We start from the raw sequence: 17,459 nt of genomic DNA on the forward strand, positions 1-17,459 counted from the left end.
TTTCTTTGTTTGTATTTCTTCAGACAATAAGATGCAGACCCAACAAATGTCGAGCTCCGGGCTGCAAATGCCTCCTGGGCCACACTGTATACACCCCTGTTCTAACCCATTGAAATTCATGTGTCTGCTTACTTAAGTAACTAATATTACATTATTTTGTAAGCAGGGAGGATAATTTATCTTGAAAATAATGTATTTTCTTTCAAACTCTTGTAACTAAGTGATATAATTGTGAAAGACCGGAAGCTCATTTCCAATGCACTGCAGTCACCGCCACTATCTTTAGTTATAGTCTTTGGTATGACTCGGTTATAGTCTTTGGTATGACTCGTTTATAGTCTTTGGTGTTACTCGGTTTTAGTCTTTGGTATGACTCGGTTATAGTCTTTGGTATGACTCGGTTGTAGTCTTTGGTATGACTCGTTTATAGTCTTTGGTATGACTCGTTTATAGTCTTTGGTATAACTCGGTTATAGTCTTTGGTATGACTCGGTTATAGTCTTTGGAATGACTCGGTTATAGTCTTTGGTATGACTCGGTTATAGTCTTTGGTATGACTCGGTTATAGTATTTGGAATGACTCGGTTATAGTCTTTGGTATGACTCGTTTATAGTGATTGGTATGACTCGGTTATAGTCTTTGGTATGACTCGGTTATAGTCTTTGGTATGACTCGGTTATAGTCTTTGGTATGACTCAGTTATAGTCTTTTGTATGACTCGGTTATAGTCTTTTGTATGACTCGGTTATAGTCTTTTGTATGACTCGGTTATAGTCTGTGGTATGACTCGGTTATAGTTTGGTATGACTCGTTTATAGTCTTTGGTATGACTCGTTTATAGTGATTGGTATGACTCGGTTACAGTCTTTGGTATGACTCGGTTATAGTCTTTTGTATGACTCGGTTATAGTCTTTTGTATGACTCGGTTATAGTCTGTGGTATGACTCGGTTATAGTTTGGTATGACTCGTTTATAGTCTTTGGTATGACTCAGTTATAGTCTTTGGTATGACTCGGTTATAGTCTTTGGTATGATATTAAGGCAACATTATTCTAAGATCCTGAAACGTTTCAAGCAAAAAGTATTGGTATCAGTATTAAGATTTACTGGTTTTACTTGGTACTGGGTCGAGACCAGAATTTCAAGTATCGCCCACACCTACTTTTTAGACTTTGTGGATGGATATGTAGTATTTATAGAGGTGATAACTAGAAACGTGTACTTTGGAGAGCTTGAAGTCATTTGCAGTAGATAAAATCTGTATTTAACTGAGTGATTATCAAGGGGTAAATTGTGGGTACTTCATTTAACTACATGTGACCTATAAACCCAGACACATTTTTGATTTAATACCTTTTTGGCAGTGTCAATCAAAATCGATAATTTTTATCTTTGTAAGACAAGGCAAGTTTATTTATAGAGCACAATTCGTACTAAAGGCAATTCAAAGTGCTTTACAGAAAATTAAAAGAAGGCAAAAAATATAAAATAATCATAATTCAAATTAAAATGTGTCTGCTTACTTAAGTAACTAATATTACATTATTTTGTAAGCAGGGAAGATAATTTATCTGGAAAATAATGTATTTTCCTTCAAACTCTTGTAACTAAGTGATATAATTGTGAAAGACCGGAAGTTCATTTCCAATGCACTGCAGTCACCGCCACTATCTTTAGCCCCTACTGGGAAGTGAGTGGAAGTGCCGCACTTATCTTCCCTGCTGTCATCGAGGCTGCCAGTATTTTTAGGGGACGGCAGCAGCTGCAAAATCATTTAACAGTATTCCACGGACAATGACACTTGGGGCTGTCTGAGGGCTGAGCGACGCAGAGATCGGGGGGGAACCGTTCTGAACCTGCCAAAGCGGAGACCGCCGAGGATACGGACGTTGGGTAACGACCAAACAGAAAACTTCAAACAATGTACCGGAGCAGAAGGAGAGTGGCTTTGAAGAAAACATGTATCTGCATTTGACGTCAACTTGGGACGTTACTCAGCCTTCAGGAGACCGGCGGTATTGCTTCTTAGCTCAAAGACTGATTGCAACTGCGGAATGTATGTTGACGATCGCTGTTGGCAACTGAGGCGAGGTAGGTCATCTGAGGGGTAAACGGCACACATTCACAAGGGGCAGGGGTCATTTCAATTAAATCAGACATTTTAAACACAGGGGTCAATCTTCTTTCTTTAAAAACACCAGTGGGAATATTGGAGTCCATACCGTGTCAGTATGCCATGTTGCACTGTAAACTTAACACCAGCCTTGAGTATTCATTTGCACTGCAAGTAGATACAAGAAAATATTCAGCAGATATACAAACTAGACCTGGTACTTTTTTGTACTCGTAGGTTTTACTTCCAGTGTGTACTAGGCAAAGCAATCCATTTAGAAATCATGGAACTCAAGAGAATGCTGGTAATGTCCTTAGAAAAAAATTGTTTGCCTTCAGATGTTGACTTCTGCACATCCGACTAAAGACTAACAAAACACTATTTACACCACAAGCTTTCCAAAAGACAAAGATGGAGGGATAAATGACGACAAATTGTGCAGTTGCCAAGCTATAAACTATTGTCTATAGAGAATCAAAATGAAAAATATATCAATAACAGTGAAATTCAGATTCAGTGTTGAATTCTCCATTCCTTCGGACGATGACAAGACATACGAAGGCCCGAACTGTGAGATCTCATGGGTGGGCATACGGTGAATTCACCCTATGATTGTGTGAGCACGCGTGTTTCAGAACCTTCTTTGTGATACCTGACACATCGTATCTTGCAGGTCTTATATTTAGGTTGAACTATTTTAAGCACTTTCCCACTGAAATACAGCACCAGCTGTACTGGCTGCTGTTGTAATCGGACCAAGGAACCGTCCACCTCACTGGCGGCGTGTGTTTTTTCTGTCACGCAGACGACGCTAATTCAATTAGGCCTGATAGTCATGCCATCCGCTTTGTGCAGAAACTCGCATCAAGCCTGACTACAGGTTGGATCATAAGCCACTCTTGGTTTGTAATCCTAATTGAACAGTAGATGACTTTGAATAACAGAGGTCCTGGGGTAGGCATGGGAACGCCTCGGAGTCCGACCCTGAAGAGGTGGCTGGAGACAGGGCCTAAAAAGTGATGGATGGAAGGATCATCAAATTGAGTTTTTTTCAACTGTTCGAACGCTCCAGTGAATTGCATGATGCCCATTTTCATTTTGTCGATGGTAAACACATGATTAGACTAAAAAGTTGGGCTGTCAAAAATAACGAGTTAAAGGGGTACTGCACTTTTTGGGCAATTTTGCCTATTGTTTACAATGCTTATGAGAGACAAGAGGTTTTCTTTTTTTGAATTCCATTTTGGAATAATCGGCTCGTTCTCGGTGGCTAGCAACGTCGCTAATGGGAGCATTCCATTCTGTCTCTAAATTACTTTAAAAATGCATCCAAAAACCGCCAACAATACTTCATGCACGTTCCATAACTTGTATAATAACTAAAGATGTCCGATGATATCGGCAGGCCGATAAATGCTTTAAAATGTAATATCGGAAAATATCGGTAACGTTTTTTTTTATTATCGGTATCGTTTTTTAGAATGTTTTATTTTTTATTAAATCAACATAAAAAACACAAGATACACTTACAATTAGTGCACCAACCCCCCCAAAAAACCTCCCCCATTTACACTCATTCACACAAAAGGGTTGTTTCTTTCTGTTATTAATAATCTGGTTCCTACATTATATATCAATATTAATCAATACAGTCTGCAAGGGATACAGTCCGTAAGCACACATGATTGTGCGTGCTGCTGGTCCACTAATAGTACTAACCTTTAACAGTTAATTTTTCTCATTTTCATTAATTACTAGTTTCTATGTAACTGTTTTTATATTGTTTTACTTTCTTTGTATTCAAGAAAATGTTTTTAATTTATTTATCTTATTTTATTTGATTAATTTAAAAAAAAGGACCTTATCTTCACCATACCCGGTTGTCCAAATTAGGCATAATAATGTGTTAATTTCACGACTGTATACTGTATATCGGTATCGATTGATATCGGTATCGGTTGATATCGTATCAGTAATTAAAGAGTTGGACAATATCGGAATATCGGATATCGGCAAAAAGCCATTATCGGACATCCCTAATAATAACCATGCTGTTGTTACATTGTTTTTGTAGGGGCGAACACTGAGGAACTCCTTTTCTAGCGTACTAACACATCGACTTGCGACAGCATGCTACAGCATTAGCCGTAAGCTAGTTACGGCAAGAGGTAAGCTAGATACTATGTCAATGTCAGGCTTGGTCAAAAGATAGGACTCAGATGCAGAGTAGGGAATCATTCGGCAGGCTTTTATTTTGAAAGCTTCCTTTCACCTCCAGAGTCAGGGCAATTCAATATATACAATAACTAAACTCGTCGGCGAAAAAGGTTCCAAAAAAAAAAAAGGAACAACCGAAAATCTCTACGAAAGGAGGAAAACACAAAAACAATGACAAACTATTTTTGGCGCCCTATATTCTATGAAATTTATTATAAACACAAAACGCTCCAACAAGGAGGAAGAAACAATGGCTATGAAAACTTCTACACTTTCTCCAATCTAATAAAGGTTAACAAAAAATGTCACTCAAAAAATTGAGGAAAAGAAAGGACTGTAAGAAAAACTGAAAACGCACCACTTTGGCTGTAAAACTAAATAATAATAAAAGAAAACTCAAAATAGCAATGAAGGAATTCAGGATCAAGCTATACAAACATGAGACAAGGCAAGGCATGGACAGGAAGCTAGAGAGGCACGAATAAACGAGACAATCTGGCACAGAACAAAGAGAGGCGTGGGCTTATAAGACACATCAATCAATCAATCAATCAATGTTTATTTATATAGCCCTAAATCACAAGTGTCTCAAAGGGCTGTACAAGCCACAACGACATCCTCGGTACAGAGCCCACATACGGGCAAGGAAAAACTCACCCCAGTGGGACGTCGGTGAATGACTATGAGAAACCTTGGAGAGGACCGCATATGTGGGTAACCCCCCCCCCTCTAGGGGAGACCGAAAGCAACGGATGTCGAGTGGGTCTGACATAACATTGTGAAAGTCCAGTCCACAGTGGATCCAACACATCAGCGGGAGTCCAGTCCACAGCGGGGCCAACAGGAAACCATCCCGAGCGGAGACGGGTCAGCAGCGCAGAGATGTCCCCAACCGATGCACAGGCTAGTGGTCCACCCGGGGTCCCGGCTCTGGACAGCCAGCACTTCATCCATGGCCACCGGACCTATGCAACTCCCCCTCGCAAGGGACAGGGGAGAAGAGGAGAGAAGAAAAGAAACGGCAGATCAACTGGTCTAAAAAAAGGGGGGGACTATTTAAAGGCTAGATTGTACAAATGAGTTTTAAGATGGGACTTAAATGCTTCTACTGAGGTAGCATCTCTAACTGTTACCGGGAGGGCATTCCAGAGTACTGGAGCCCGAATAGAAAACGCTCTATAGCCCGCAGACTTTTTTTTGGCTCTGGGAATCACTAATAAGCCGGAGTTCTTTGAACGCAGATTTCTTGTCGGGACATATGGTACAATACAATCGGCGAGATAGGCTGGAGCTAAACCGTGTAATATTTTATACGTAAGTAGTAAAACCTTAAAGTCGCATCTTAAGTGCACAGGAAGCCAGTGCAAGTGAGCCAGTATAGGCGTAATATGATCAAACTTTCTTGTTTTTGTCAAAAGTCTAGCAGCCGCATTTTGTACCAACTGTAATCTTTTAATGCTAGACATAGGGAGGCCCGAAAATAATACGTTACAGTAATCGAGACGAGACGTAACGAACGCATGAATAATGATCTCAGCGTCGCTAGTGGACAAGATGGAACGAATTTTAGCGATATTACGGAGATGAAAGAAGGCCGTTTTAGTAACACTCTTAATGTGTGACTCAAACGAGAGAGTTGGGTCGAAGATAATACCCAGATTCTTTACCGAGTCTCCTTGTTTAATTGTTTGGTTGTCAAATGTTAAGGTGGTATTATTAAATAGATGTTGGTGTCTAGCAGGACCGATAATCAGCATTTCCGTTTTCTTAGCGTTGAGTTGCAAATGGGGAACAGGTGAAAACAATCAGGGGTCAGGGATGACGTCAGACTGATGACACAAAAGGAAGGGCAAGTGATTTGAAACGAGAGGAGTTACTTTTCAAACTAAAACATGCAATTTTACAAGACAGAAGACACCAATACAAGACATCCCTCACCGCGGTGTGACAGTCAAAAGCTGAACGGCTTTTGAGTTTGTAATGCATAGCACAATGCGATAGGACACCAGTGTGGACTGACTGAAAATTATGAACAATCGTATTACCGTGGCTGTTAAGTATTAGGCCACATTTCATGTTTTGATTGTACACAGCTAGCTCGACAGTGTATGTACTGTAGTTGTAATAACAAGCATGGTGTGCTGCATGTATCATGATTAATATGATAGTGACTCACTTGATGGACGGTTGTGCGTTTAGTCAAGCTGGCTAGGGAAGCTTTTTCCGGTTTATTTTGGGTAAGCAGAAGCAGTTAATCCTCCATACGTTCAGCTTCAAAAATATAAGGTTGTGAATCCTCATGTGTCCATCTTCGTTGTCTGTTACCAAGCCTGCCATGATTAGAACACACACACGCGTTTGTTTCCGGAAGTAGGGACACACATTTGTTGCCGGAAGTCAGAAGCGCGTTGCTATGGAGACGGAAATAAATGCGCTGAGGAAATAAGTTCTGGTAATGCATAAAATGACCAAAATACGGTAAATATTGTACATATTATATATTGTTATGAACGTGTTTGTTACTACTTTATTTATAAATACTTGCAGTGTGTATATAAAACGTTGATGGAGGGTTTTGAAGTTGTTTTAGAGGCTTTGAAGGCTACAATGGTGACTCCTATTAGCCGTTTCTTGCAAGCGTCTTTTTTATTATCCTCAGAATCTGGGAAAAAAAAGACAAACGTGTTCTTGTCTCTCATGATTGTGAATGACAGGCAAAATTCCAGAAAAACTGCAGTTCCTCTTTAAGTCATGCGATTAATCACAAAAAAATCACATCAATCCCGCAATTCATTTTGACCACACATGTTTACCTGCAAACACCTGGTTACACAAAAATTGTGTAGTTTGTTTGTGCCATTAAAAGTTCCGTTATTACAGTTATTATATTAGTATGAAAAAGCACAATGTCAATCTAACTTTCAATATCAGCATAACAGTAGCCTTCAGAACACCAAAACTAAAATGTTAAGACTACAATGTGATTCACAATTATTTATGATTGCAACATGAGGTTTAAGATTAGGTTGGTGTGGCTCAGATGGTAGAGCGGCTGTGCCAGCAACTTGAGGGTCGTCATCAGTGTGTGAATGTGTGTGCGAATAGGTTAATGTAATGTAAAGCGCTTTGTATATAGTTTCAGGTGTATAGTAAAGCACAATATAAATACGAACCATTTACCATTTTATCAGGTTAAGAAATATTTCTCCATTAAGTCGACATTTATTTTTAAAAAATCTGTTTTTAACCATGAAAAACTGGGTTTTATTTATATTATTTAGGTATTCATTGAAATATATTATAATTCAATGTTATTACATATACAAATATATTATTTTTTAGTATTTATAATAAGATTTTGATTAAAATAAGTAAATATTAACTATCATGGGATTTATGGAAACGTATGTTGTTAACCTCGAACGAAGATGACTGCTGCTAATCGCCTGATAAAACATGGATTTAAGATTCAAATCAGATATTTTATTATGGAATACCTAAATTGGCAATCTTTGTAAGATGTTTGTTTTAAAAGTACCCAAAACTATTCAGGGGCCGTACTTATCAAGCTTCTTAGAGTGCCATTTTACACTTAAGTCCTGAGAATTTGCGAAATTTAGTCCTACTCTCAAACTTAAGAATAAAAGCTTTTTATCAACGTTCTTAAGTCTAAGAATCACTCCTACTCTCCACGATATTTAAGAGACCTTCAGAGGTGTCTTAAGTGGTTAGGAGTTGCCAGCAGGGGATGGCACTGAGGCGAGAGAGACGTGCGCGAACGTTCAGGGAACGGAACAATGTTTGTTTTTTTTTGATGACGAGCAGCTGATCAAACGGTATCGTTTAGACAGAGCGGATATTATTTTTGTCACAGATTTAATACTTTTCGATTCCTTGTTGATTTCTGCATGTGTCTGCAGTGGGCTAGTATATATAGAGCCACCCACACCAGTTTCAAATTAGTTGCCTAATTAATGAATTGGAAAGAAAATGTTATGACAGTAGCGTATGTGTGTGGCCGTGAGGTGAGTGACGTCAGTGAGTGTGTGGGCGATAGAAGAGAAGAGAGGGAGCGGTAGCGTGAATGCCGGCGGGGACTAGTTTGTTTTGTATTATTTTGTAGTTTATTGTCAAAATATACACTCCCATTGTCCACTTAAATATTTCCAAGATATTTCTTTATTCTTAGACAACGGATTCCCTTCCGTGATTGGTCATTTCTATGGACACAGAAATGACGTCACCTAAAATTCCGTTTACGGCACATAATGTCGTAATTCAGCTCTGAGTGTGACACTTAAGATTCAGTCCTACACTTCGCTGAAAGTGTGAGTAAGATGCTTGATAACTAACTTTTACGTGCAGCTTTCAGCGAAGAATTTATTTACTCTTAAGTCAACTCTTAGCAGACTTCTTAGGAGTAATTCTAAGAAGCTTGATAAGTATGGCCCCAGGTCTTTCAGGCTTTGCCTGAATTGCAACCATTCTTGGACATTTCTAATAATTCCTAAATTTCAACTAAAAAAACGGTATCAAAAAGTTCCTAAAACGACAACCTCAAATTTAAATAGTGTTTCTCTTAAGCTGGTTCAAGTCATATCTACAAGATAGGAACTATTTTGTTTCCATTGGTGACTTTGTATCAGAACCAACCAACGTAACGTGTGGAGTCCCCCAAGGTTCAATCTTGGGGCCGACTTTATTTAACATCTATATGCTCCCACTAGGACAAATCATGCAAAATAATAACATTGACCATCATTGCTATGCCGATGACACCCAAATCTATGTAGCGCCGTCACCAAATGACTATCGCCCCATAGATCTTCTGTGCCAGTGCATTGAGCAAGTCAAACACTGGATGTGCCAAAATTTCCTACAACTAAATGAAGATAAAACTGAGATAATTGTTTTTGGTGCTAAAAAAGAAAGGTTTAAAGTCGTCCAACACCTTCAATCACTGTCCCTGAAAACCTCAAATAAAGCCAGAAATCTTGGGGTTATTTTAGATTCTGATTTACATTTCGACAGTCACATCAAATCAGTAACAAAATCGGCCTACTATCACCTCAAAAATGTAACAAGACTTAGAGGGCTCATGTCAGCTCAAGGCTTTGAAAAACTTGTACATGCCTTTATTACCAGTAGGCTAGACTATTGTAATGGTCTCCTTGCAGGTCTTCCCAAAAAAACTGTCAGGCAGCTACAGCTTGTTCAGAACGCTGCTGCTAGAGTTCTAACAAAGACCAAAAAATGTGAGCACATTACACCAATTCTTAAATCCTTACATTGGCTCCCTGTACATCAGAGAATTGATTTCAAAATCCTCCTGCTCACATATAAATCACTACATGGTCTAGTGCCCAAGTATATTACTGATATGCTCCCACTATATAAGCCCTCTAGATCACTAAGATCTTCTGAGACCAATCTGTTAGCGGTTCCAAGAGTAAACTCAAATCAAGGGAGATCATCATTCAGTCACTATGCAACAAATAGCTGGAATAAACTTCCTGAAGATGTCAGACTTTCCCCAACTCTGACTACTTTTAAAACTAGACTGAAGACTTTTATGTTCACCTTAGCTTTCAGCTAAATCTTTTAATCTTTTAACTTTTAACGTCTGCACCGTTTTTATTTTTATTGTCTGCATTTTAATTTTGCTTTTATTTTCTTTCATTTCACTTTGTTGTCTGTGAAGCACTTTGAGTCTGCCTTGTGTATGAAAAGCGCTATACAAATAAAGTTGCCTTGCCTTTCTCGACCATACTGGTGTCAAATTCAAGGGCCGGGGGCCACATTTGGCATGCCACATAATTTTTTGTGCCCGAGACTGTAAATAATGTGTGTTGATAAAGGCATTTCATCTTTCCTGATAATTCTATTTCAATTTTGACTGAAAAAACATGTCATGCATACAACGTATTCCAAGTGTTTTTTTCTTCACTGAACTAAATTTGTCTCTTTCACTTTTGATTCCAAAGCTTTTGAGTTTCCAATCAGTTTGTTGGTAAACATGATCATAATCAAATGAAAGGATTTTCTGGTCATTTTTGTGATTTGTTGTGGCCTAAATTACCTGATATGGCAGCTTTTTCAAAAAGTTGTTGCAAAATCGCCCACAGTGATGCAGGGAGACATTTGATTGGTTAGACATTTGCTTTGCGTTTAAGTGCTGAAATGAACAATTCGATTGGGAAAAAAGTGCTGGGAAATGGCGGGGATTGGAAGATGAAACGCCACGCATGATTTGCGAAGATTGGTTGAATTTGCGTGAATCGGTGAGATCGCAAGATTGCAACATCCTGGAGGGACTAATTACAGACACTGCTACAGAATATAGTAGAAAATGTGGACATTTTACAGTCACTTACTGTATGATGTCATAACAGGCCTAGTGTTAGCACATGCACAGCTAAAACACAAACATCTGCAACTTTCCGCAACATGTTTTCAGTATGTGAAGTGGAATTCTTGTTGAACATTTCTACTGACACACATGACAGCGCATGATATCATCAAACCAATGGGATACAATGAGAAACCTTGGAGGGGACGGCAGATGTGGGGACAACTGGGCAACCGGCGCAATGGACGTCGAGTGGATCTAGTTAATAGTGTGAGAGCCCAGTCCATAGTGGGGCCAGCAGGGAATCATCTTGAGTGGAGACAAGTCAGCAGCGTAGAGACGTCCCCAACTGATGCACAGATGAGTGGTCCACCGCGGGTCCCGACTTTGAACAGCTAGCGCAACATCTGTGGTCACCTAATAAACTCTCCACACAGGAGAGGGGTGAAGAGCAGAAAAGAGACTGGTAGTGTACTGAAATGTGCAGCAAGTGACGTGGAGGGCTGATTGATTGATTGATTGATTGAGACTTTTATTAGTAGGTTGCACAGTGAAGTACATATTCCGTACAATTGACCACTAAATGGTAACACCCGAATAAGTTTTTCAACTTGTTTAAGTCGGGGTCCACTTAAATTGATTCATGATACAGATATATACTATCATATATACTATCATCATAATACAGTCATCACACAAGATAATCACAATGAATTATTTACATTATTTACAATCAGGGGTGTGGAGGGGGGGGTGTAGGATATGGACATCAAGTAGTGGACATAGAGAGAGAGAGAGAGAGAGAGAGAGAAGAGAGAGAGAGAGAGAGAGAGAGAGAGAGAGAGAGAGAGAGAGAGAGAGAGAGAGAGAGAGAGAGAGAGAGAGAGAGAGAGAGAGAGAGAAAGAGAGAGAGATCAGAAGGCATAAGAAAAAGTATCTGCATTTGATTGTTTACATTTGATTATTAGCAATCCGGGGAGTCATCACACAAGATAATCACAATGAATTATTTACATTATTTACAATCAGGGGTGTGGAGGGGGGGGTGTAGGATATGGACATCAAGTAGTGGACATAGAGAGAGAGAGAGAGAGAGAGAGAGAGAGAAAGAGAGAGAGAGAGAGAGAGAGAGAGAGAGAGAGAGAGAGAGAGAGAGAGAGAGAGAGAGAGAGAGAGAGAGAGAGAGAGAGAGAGAGAGAGAAAGAGAGAGAGATCAGAAGGCATAAGAAAAAGTATCTGCATTTGATTGTTTACATTTGATTATTAGCAATCCGGGGAGGGTGTTAGTTTAGGGTTGTAGCTGCCTGGAGGTGAACTTTTATTGCGGTTTTGAAGGAGGATAGAGATGCCCTTTCTTTTATACATGTTGGGAGCGCATTCCACATTGATGTGGCATAGAAAGAGAATGAGTTAAGACCTTTGTTAGTTCGGAATCTGGGTTTAACGTGGTTAGTGGAGCTCCCCTGGTGTTGTGGTTATGGCCGTCATTTACGTTAAGGAAGTAGTTTGACATGTACTTCGGTATCAGGGAGGTGTAGCGGATTTTATAGACTAGGCTCAGTGCAAGTTGTTTAACTCTGTCCTCCACCTTGAGCCAGCCCACTTTAGAGAAGTGGGTAGGAGTGAGGTGGGATCTGGGGTGGAGGTCTAGAAGTAACCTGACTAGCTTGTTCTGAGATGTTTGGAGTTTAGATTTGAGGGTTTTGGAGGTGCTGGGGTACCAGGAGGTGCATGCGTAATCGAAAAAGGGTTGAACGAGAGTTCCCGCCAGAATCCTCAAGGTGCTTTTGTTGACCAGAGAGGAGATTCTGTAGAGAAATCTCGTTCGTTGGTTAACCTTTTTGATTACCTTGGTTGCCATTTTATCACAGGAAAGGTTAGCCTTTAGAATGGAACCTAGGTAGGTGCGCCTCCTCACTGAAAAGCCGCGGCCTGCTCTTTGCTTGCAGGCGGAAGAAAACAATTAATGAATGAAGGGTTTGTTCAAAGAGAGATTATTCGTTCACATTTGGCACGGCCTAAAAGTTTGTAAATTGAAAAGTTTGCAAATAGAGGCGCTTTAATTTGAGGTTCCACTGTATATAAAATTACTCCATTTAAAATGTTTGTATTTTTTTTTATTTTTTAGAAATTTCCATTGAAGGATCGGGACTGTTCCGGTGGCCTGTGAATAGTTTGGCTGTCCTGAGCAGCTGTACCTGAAACTAGGCTGACGGAGCAAACATGGATGTGTTTGGTGGTGCACCGCGCTTCCTGGCGTATCCCAGACCAGTGGTGGTGCAGAGCGGAACGGATGCGGTCCTGAAGTGTCAGATCAGTGGTGATCCAAGACCTGCAGTTTTATGGGAGAGGAACAATGAAAAGATCGACCTGCAAGGACGATACAGAGTCTTTGAGGATGGAAATGTTTACAACCTGATCATACCTACAGTTGCCATAGAGGATAGCGGGCAGTACATATGCAAAGCCAAAAACAGCATTGGCGAAACATACGCAGCTGCCACACTGAAGGTGGAGGGTGAGGCACAAGAGATAGAGTTAAGAGAGGAGAATAAACCACGATTCCTCATCAAACCCTTATCAACTCGTGTTGGACGCGGAGAAGACGCGGTCTTCTCCTGTAAGGTCTGGGGGAACCCGCGACCCGAAGTTACCTGGGAGAAGGACGGCAGGAAACTCAGCGAAATATTTGAAAGCACTCACTTCAGTGTGAGTTACCAGGACGGCGGCTGGTTCCAGCTCAAGATCTCTAAGACTCGTGCGCCGGATGGCGGCGTATACACATGTAAGGCGCGGAACGAGTCCGGGGAAGCACTGGCAGGAGCCGTGTTGCTTGTCGACGCGGGCCCCGGACACGAGGACGACGGGAACCGGAACGGCTACGCCAACGGCCACAGGAAAGCTCATCAAGGGAAACACAGGAGCAGCAGGCAGCTGTCCAATCAACACAAAGACGAAACGACGACCATGTCGACCAGGGTGAAGATGTTTGCCGTGACAGAGGGTAAACATGCAAAATTCCGCTGTTTTGTGACTGGAAAACCCAAACCCGAAATAATTTGGAGAAAGGATGGACGGCTCATACTATCTGGAAGGCGTTATTTGTTATACGAAGATAGAGAAGGATACTTTACACTCAAGGTTCGGTACTGCAAGCAGAAGGATAACGGAGTCTACGTTTGTGCAGCGTCCAATACAGCGGGCCAAACCCTCAGTGCGGTGCACCTCTCAGTAAAGGGTAAGTCAAAGATTACTTTGAGATATTATTTACTGAAGCCTATTACACACCAGTCAGAAAGTGAATTTATACCCGCTGTCAGCCTGTAAAGATTGAGAGGGATGCGTGCGTGTGTGTGGTGTCGAGTCCTTGGATAGGATTTCCTTTCATTTGATGCTGGAATGACATCAGTGTGATGTGTCCAAGAAGGTGCACTGAGCTCATTAGGTATATGCCAGCAGCAGTGTAATGTCTGCAAAGTCACTGAGCTTGTGGAATCACTGGGAGACGGAGAGAGAGAAGGATGAGGATCATATTTCTTACATGGCACTGAGAAGTCCAATCTCAAAGGACATACTGAAAACCAGTAGCGGGCCGTGCGTTTCTCACCCAGGACTTCAGTGATGTCCTACTTAGTCCGACTTCACCTCTCAAAATACCGTCATTTATGTCACCACATGTCATCATCATCGGCGGTCACTCGAACGAGTGTGACGATCCTCCTGGTAGGGGTGTATCCCTTTATGGAGGATGCCTGTGCGTGACTTAGTTTAACGTGGGGAAACTGGTGCACAGACAGTCACCACACGACCATTGACAGAATCGGGTCAGGGTCCAGTGGCATGGAGTCCAAGACGACTGGGGACCCTTTTCTGCTGCAGCCTTCTTCCGCCATCGCAGCCGTTGTGGTGGTTCTTAAATCTACCGTCTTCCGCCTGTTCCGCCGTTGAGGTCTTCACCGTATCCTTTGCCAAGGGCTAACTGGGGTAACAGTAGTAAAGGGGTTAACCTCCTAGAGCCCCAAAACCCCATAGAGGAGCCTCCACTGCCGGATGCACTTTAACGTCATGCCCAGGACACCACATGTACACGGCTGGAGATACTATACAGCAGAGGTGTCCAAAGTGCGGCCCGGGGGCCATTTGCGGCCCGCAGCTAATCGTTTACCGGCCCCCCACACATTCTGCAAAAATTGCAAAATTGATAGTATTGCAAAAATTTAAAATAAACATTTAAAAAAAGTGGAATGAGGTGAAATCTAACGAGAAAAAGTTGCAATGTTGACACAAAGCTGCCATGCAGGCAGTTTTTTCTTTTCTTTTGTCTTTGTTTATTTTTGTTTTTTTTGCCATTGCACAAAAAAAAAAAAAAGACAGAAAATCTCTGTTACAATGAATTATTGCTTAAAAAATGTCACTTTAAAATGTTTTATGTGGAAAAAATATTGCATATATTGTGTGGTTGCCATAAAACAACATCAAAGTTTTATTTGATAAAAGAGCATAATACAAAAAAAATAATATTTCAAACGTAAAATCGACAGATATATCTGAAGTTGATCTCGTAATTTAAGTGTTAAAAGTAAAAAAAACAACTAATAAAAATGTATCACTTTATGAGTGGGGACCTTTTGGATCCATTATATATTTAGTAGGATTTTATTTAACATTTTACTGTGATTACTCAAAAATATTAAAGAATTAAAATCAATGGTGTCCTGCATTATTGATATTTTAGGGCTCTAATTACTAAATACTGCATATTTCAGTTTTACAATAAAAAACAAAGTTGTCTTTGACAGAAAAGGCATAAAACCTTTTTTTTTTTTTTTTTACTTTATATCAACCTGAAGTTGATATAAAGATTTACTGTAAGCGTTAAATAAAAAATAATAACAATTTGACTTATTTTTTACATTTTAATGACTGAGACCCTTTATGGTCCCCGGGAGCCCTTAAGGTTAAAAAAAAAAAAATCCATATATTTTGTTAAGGTTCTAAAATGAAAAATATCAAAATAGCCCCCGCATGCTTAAATTTTTCAGTGTGCGGCCCTCAGTGGAAAAAAGTTTGGACACCCCTGCTATACAGAAACACACTTGCACACTCCTGTCCATTGAATCCCCTCAACAGTGTACAAAACGGTCTATTTTTCGGCGCATTTAACATTCAATAAACCAGCTTCAGCAATTAAAACATGTCTTACGTGGTAATGTCAAAATTAAAAGAATTGTATAAAAAAAAAATGAAACATGGAAAAAAATAAGAAATAAAATATTTGAACTCACAATTTGTTGCACCCATTCGACGCCGTACAAGCCAGTGGTACCACTCGTAGTCGGTAGTCTGTCGTAGTCAGTTCATTTCGTGTGAAAGTGGCGGGCAAACAATTTCACCGCCGGGATAGCTTCCGGTGTTGGCCGACTACGTCTCATAAGATGTAGTTACTCTTTAAGTATCCTTCTTGAAAATGGCCTTGCAAATATACAGTGGGGCAAAAAAGTATTTAGTCAGCCACCCATTGACAATCAATGGGTGGCTGACTAAATACTTTTTTGCCCCACTGTATATCTGCCACCTAATCAACATTTTGCTCTCCTTCTCTGTGAGCACCAGTTAGTTTTCTGTGGCTTTCTATGGCTCCGGTGCCACTTCCTGTTTTGGCAACTTGTGATTGGATACTCACTTGGGACTCCCAAGTGAGTATCCAATCACAGGACGCGTAAATGTCACTTTCAACGTGAGGCCAGCTAGAAGGTCTTACTGACAACAACTCGTGATCTGATTGGCAATTGCAATTATCTATCAACTGTATGTGCCCGTTCACTTACAGTGTGCACAAACGCCCGCATTGTTAATTCTGAAGACCAGCATGGCAACATAAGCTAGCTGAATTCTGATTGGATAAAAACTCTAACCTAAAAACAACAGCAGTGGAAGGAGCATAAAATGACATGAAGAGAATATGAATACTTTTAGATAAGTTAAAACTAGAGATGTCCGATAATATCGGACTGCCGATATTATCGGCTGATAAATGCTTTAAAATGTAATATCGGAAATTATCGGTATCGGTTTCAAAAAGTAACATTTATGACTTTTTAAAACGCCGCTGTACGGAGTGTTACACGGACGTAGGGAGAAGTACAGAGCGATTGCGTCTCCCAGTCATACTTGCCAACCATCCCGATTTTCCCGGGAGACTCCCGAATTTCAGTGCCCCTCCCGAAAATCTCCCGGGGCAACCATTCTCCCGAATTTCTCCCGATTTCCACCCAGACAACAATATTGGGGGCGTGCCTTATAGGCACTGCAATTTCGTGCCGGCCCAATCACATAATATCTACGGCTTATCACACACACAAGTGAATGCAAGTCATACTTGGTCAACAGCCATACAGGTCGCACTGAGGGTTGCCGTATAAACAACTTTAACACTGTTATAAATATGCGCCACACTGTGAACCCACACCAAACAAGAATGACCAACACATTTCGGGAGAACATCCGCACCGTAACACAACATAAACACAACAGAACAAATACCCAGAACCCCTTGCAGCACTAACTCTTCCGGGACGCTACAATATATACCCCCCCCGCTACCCCCCACTTTGTGACTTCAATAATAAAAATGGCAGTGCCATGTTGGCATTTTTTTTCCCATAACTTGAGTTGATTTATTTTGGAAAACCTTGTTACATTGTTTAATGCATCCAGCGGGGCATCACAACAAAATTAGGCATAATAATGTGTTAATTCCACCGCTGTATATATCGGT

At 40.6% G+C, this 17,459-nt stretch overlaps 1 protein-coding gene across 1 annotated transcript in view; it reads left to right on the forward strand.

The window, feature by feature from the left end:
* Nucleotides 1–12,904: 12,904 nt before the first annotated feature.
* LOC133663730 (obscurin-like protein 1) overlaps nt 12,905–17,459 on the forward strand; it is a 102,340-nt gene continuing 97,785 nt past the window's right edge. The window contains exon 1 of the mRNA XM_062068421.1: nt 12,905–13,919. Coding sequence (XP_061924405.1) covers nt 12,905–13,919 — 1,015 coding nt within the window. The remainder of the gene's footprint in view (nt 13,920–17,459) is intronic.

Source organism: Entelurus aequoreus, linkage group LG13 (genome assembly GCF_033978785.1).
Source record: "Entelurus aequoreus isolate RoL-2023_Sb linkage group LG13, RoL_Eaeq_v1.1, whole genome shotgun sequence".
NCBI classification, from domain to species: domain Eukaryota; kingdom Metazoa; phylum Chordata; class Actinopteri; order Syngnathiformes; family Syngnathidae; genus Entelurus; species Entelurus aequoreus.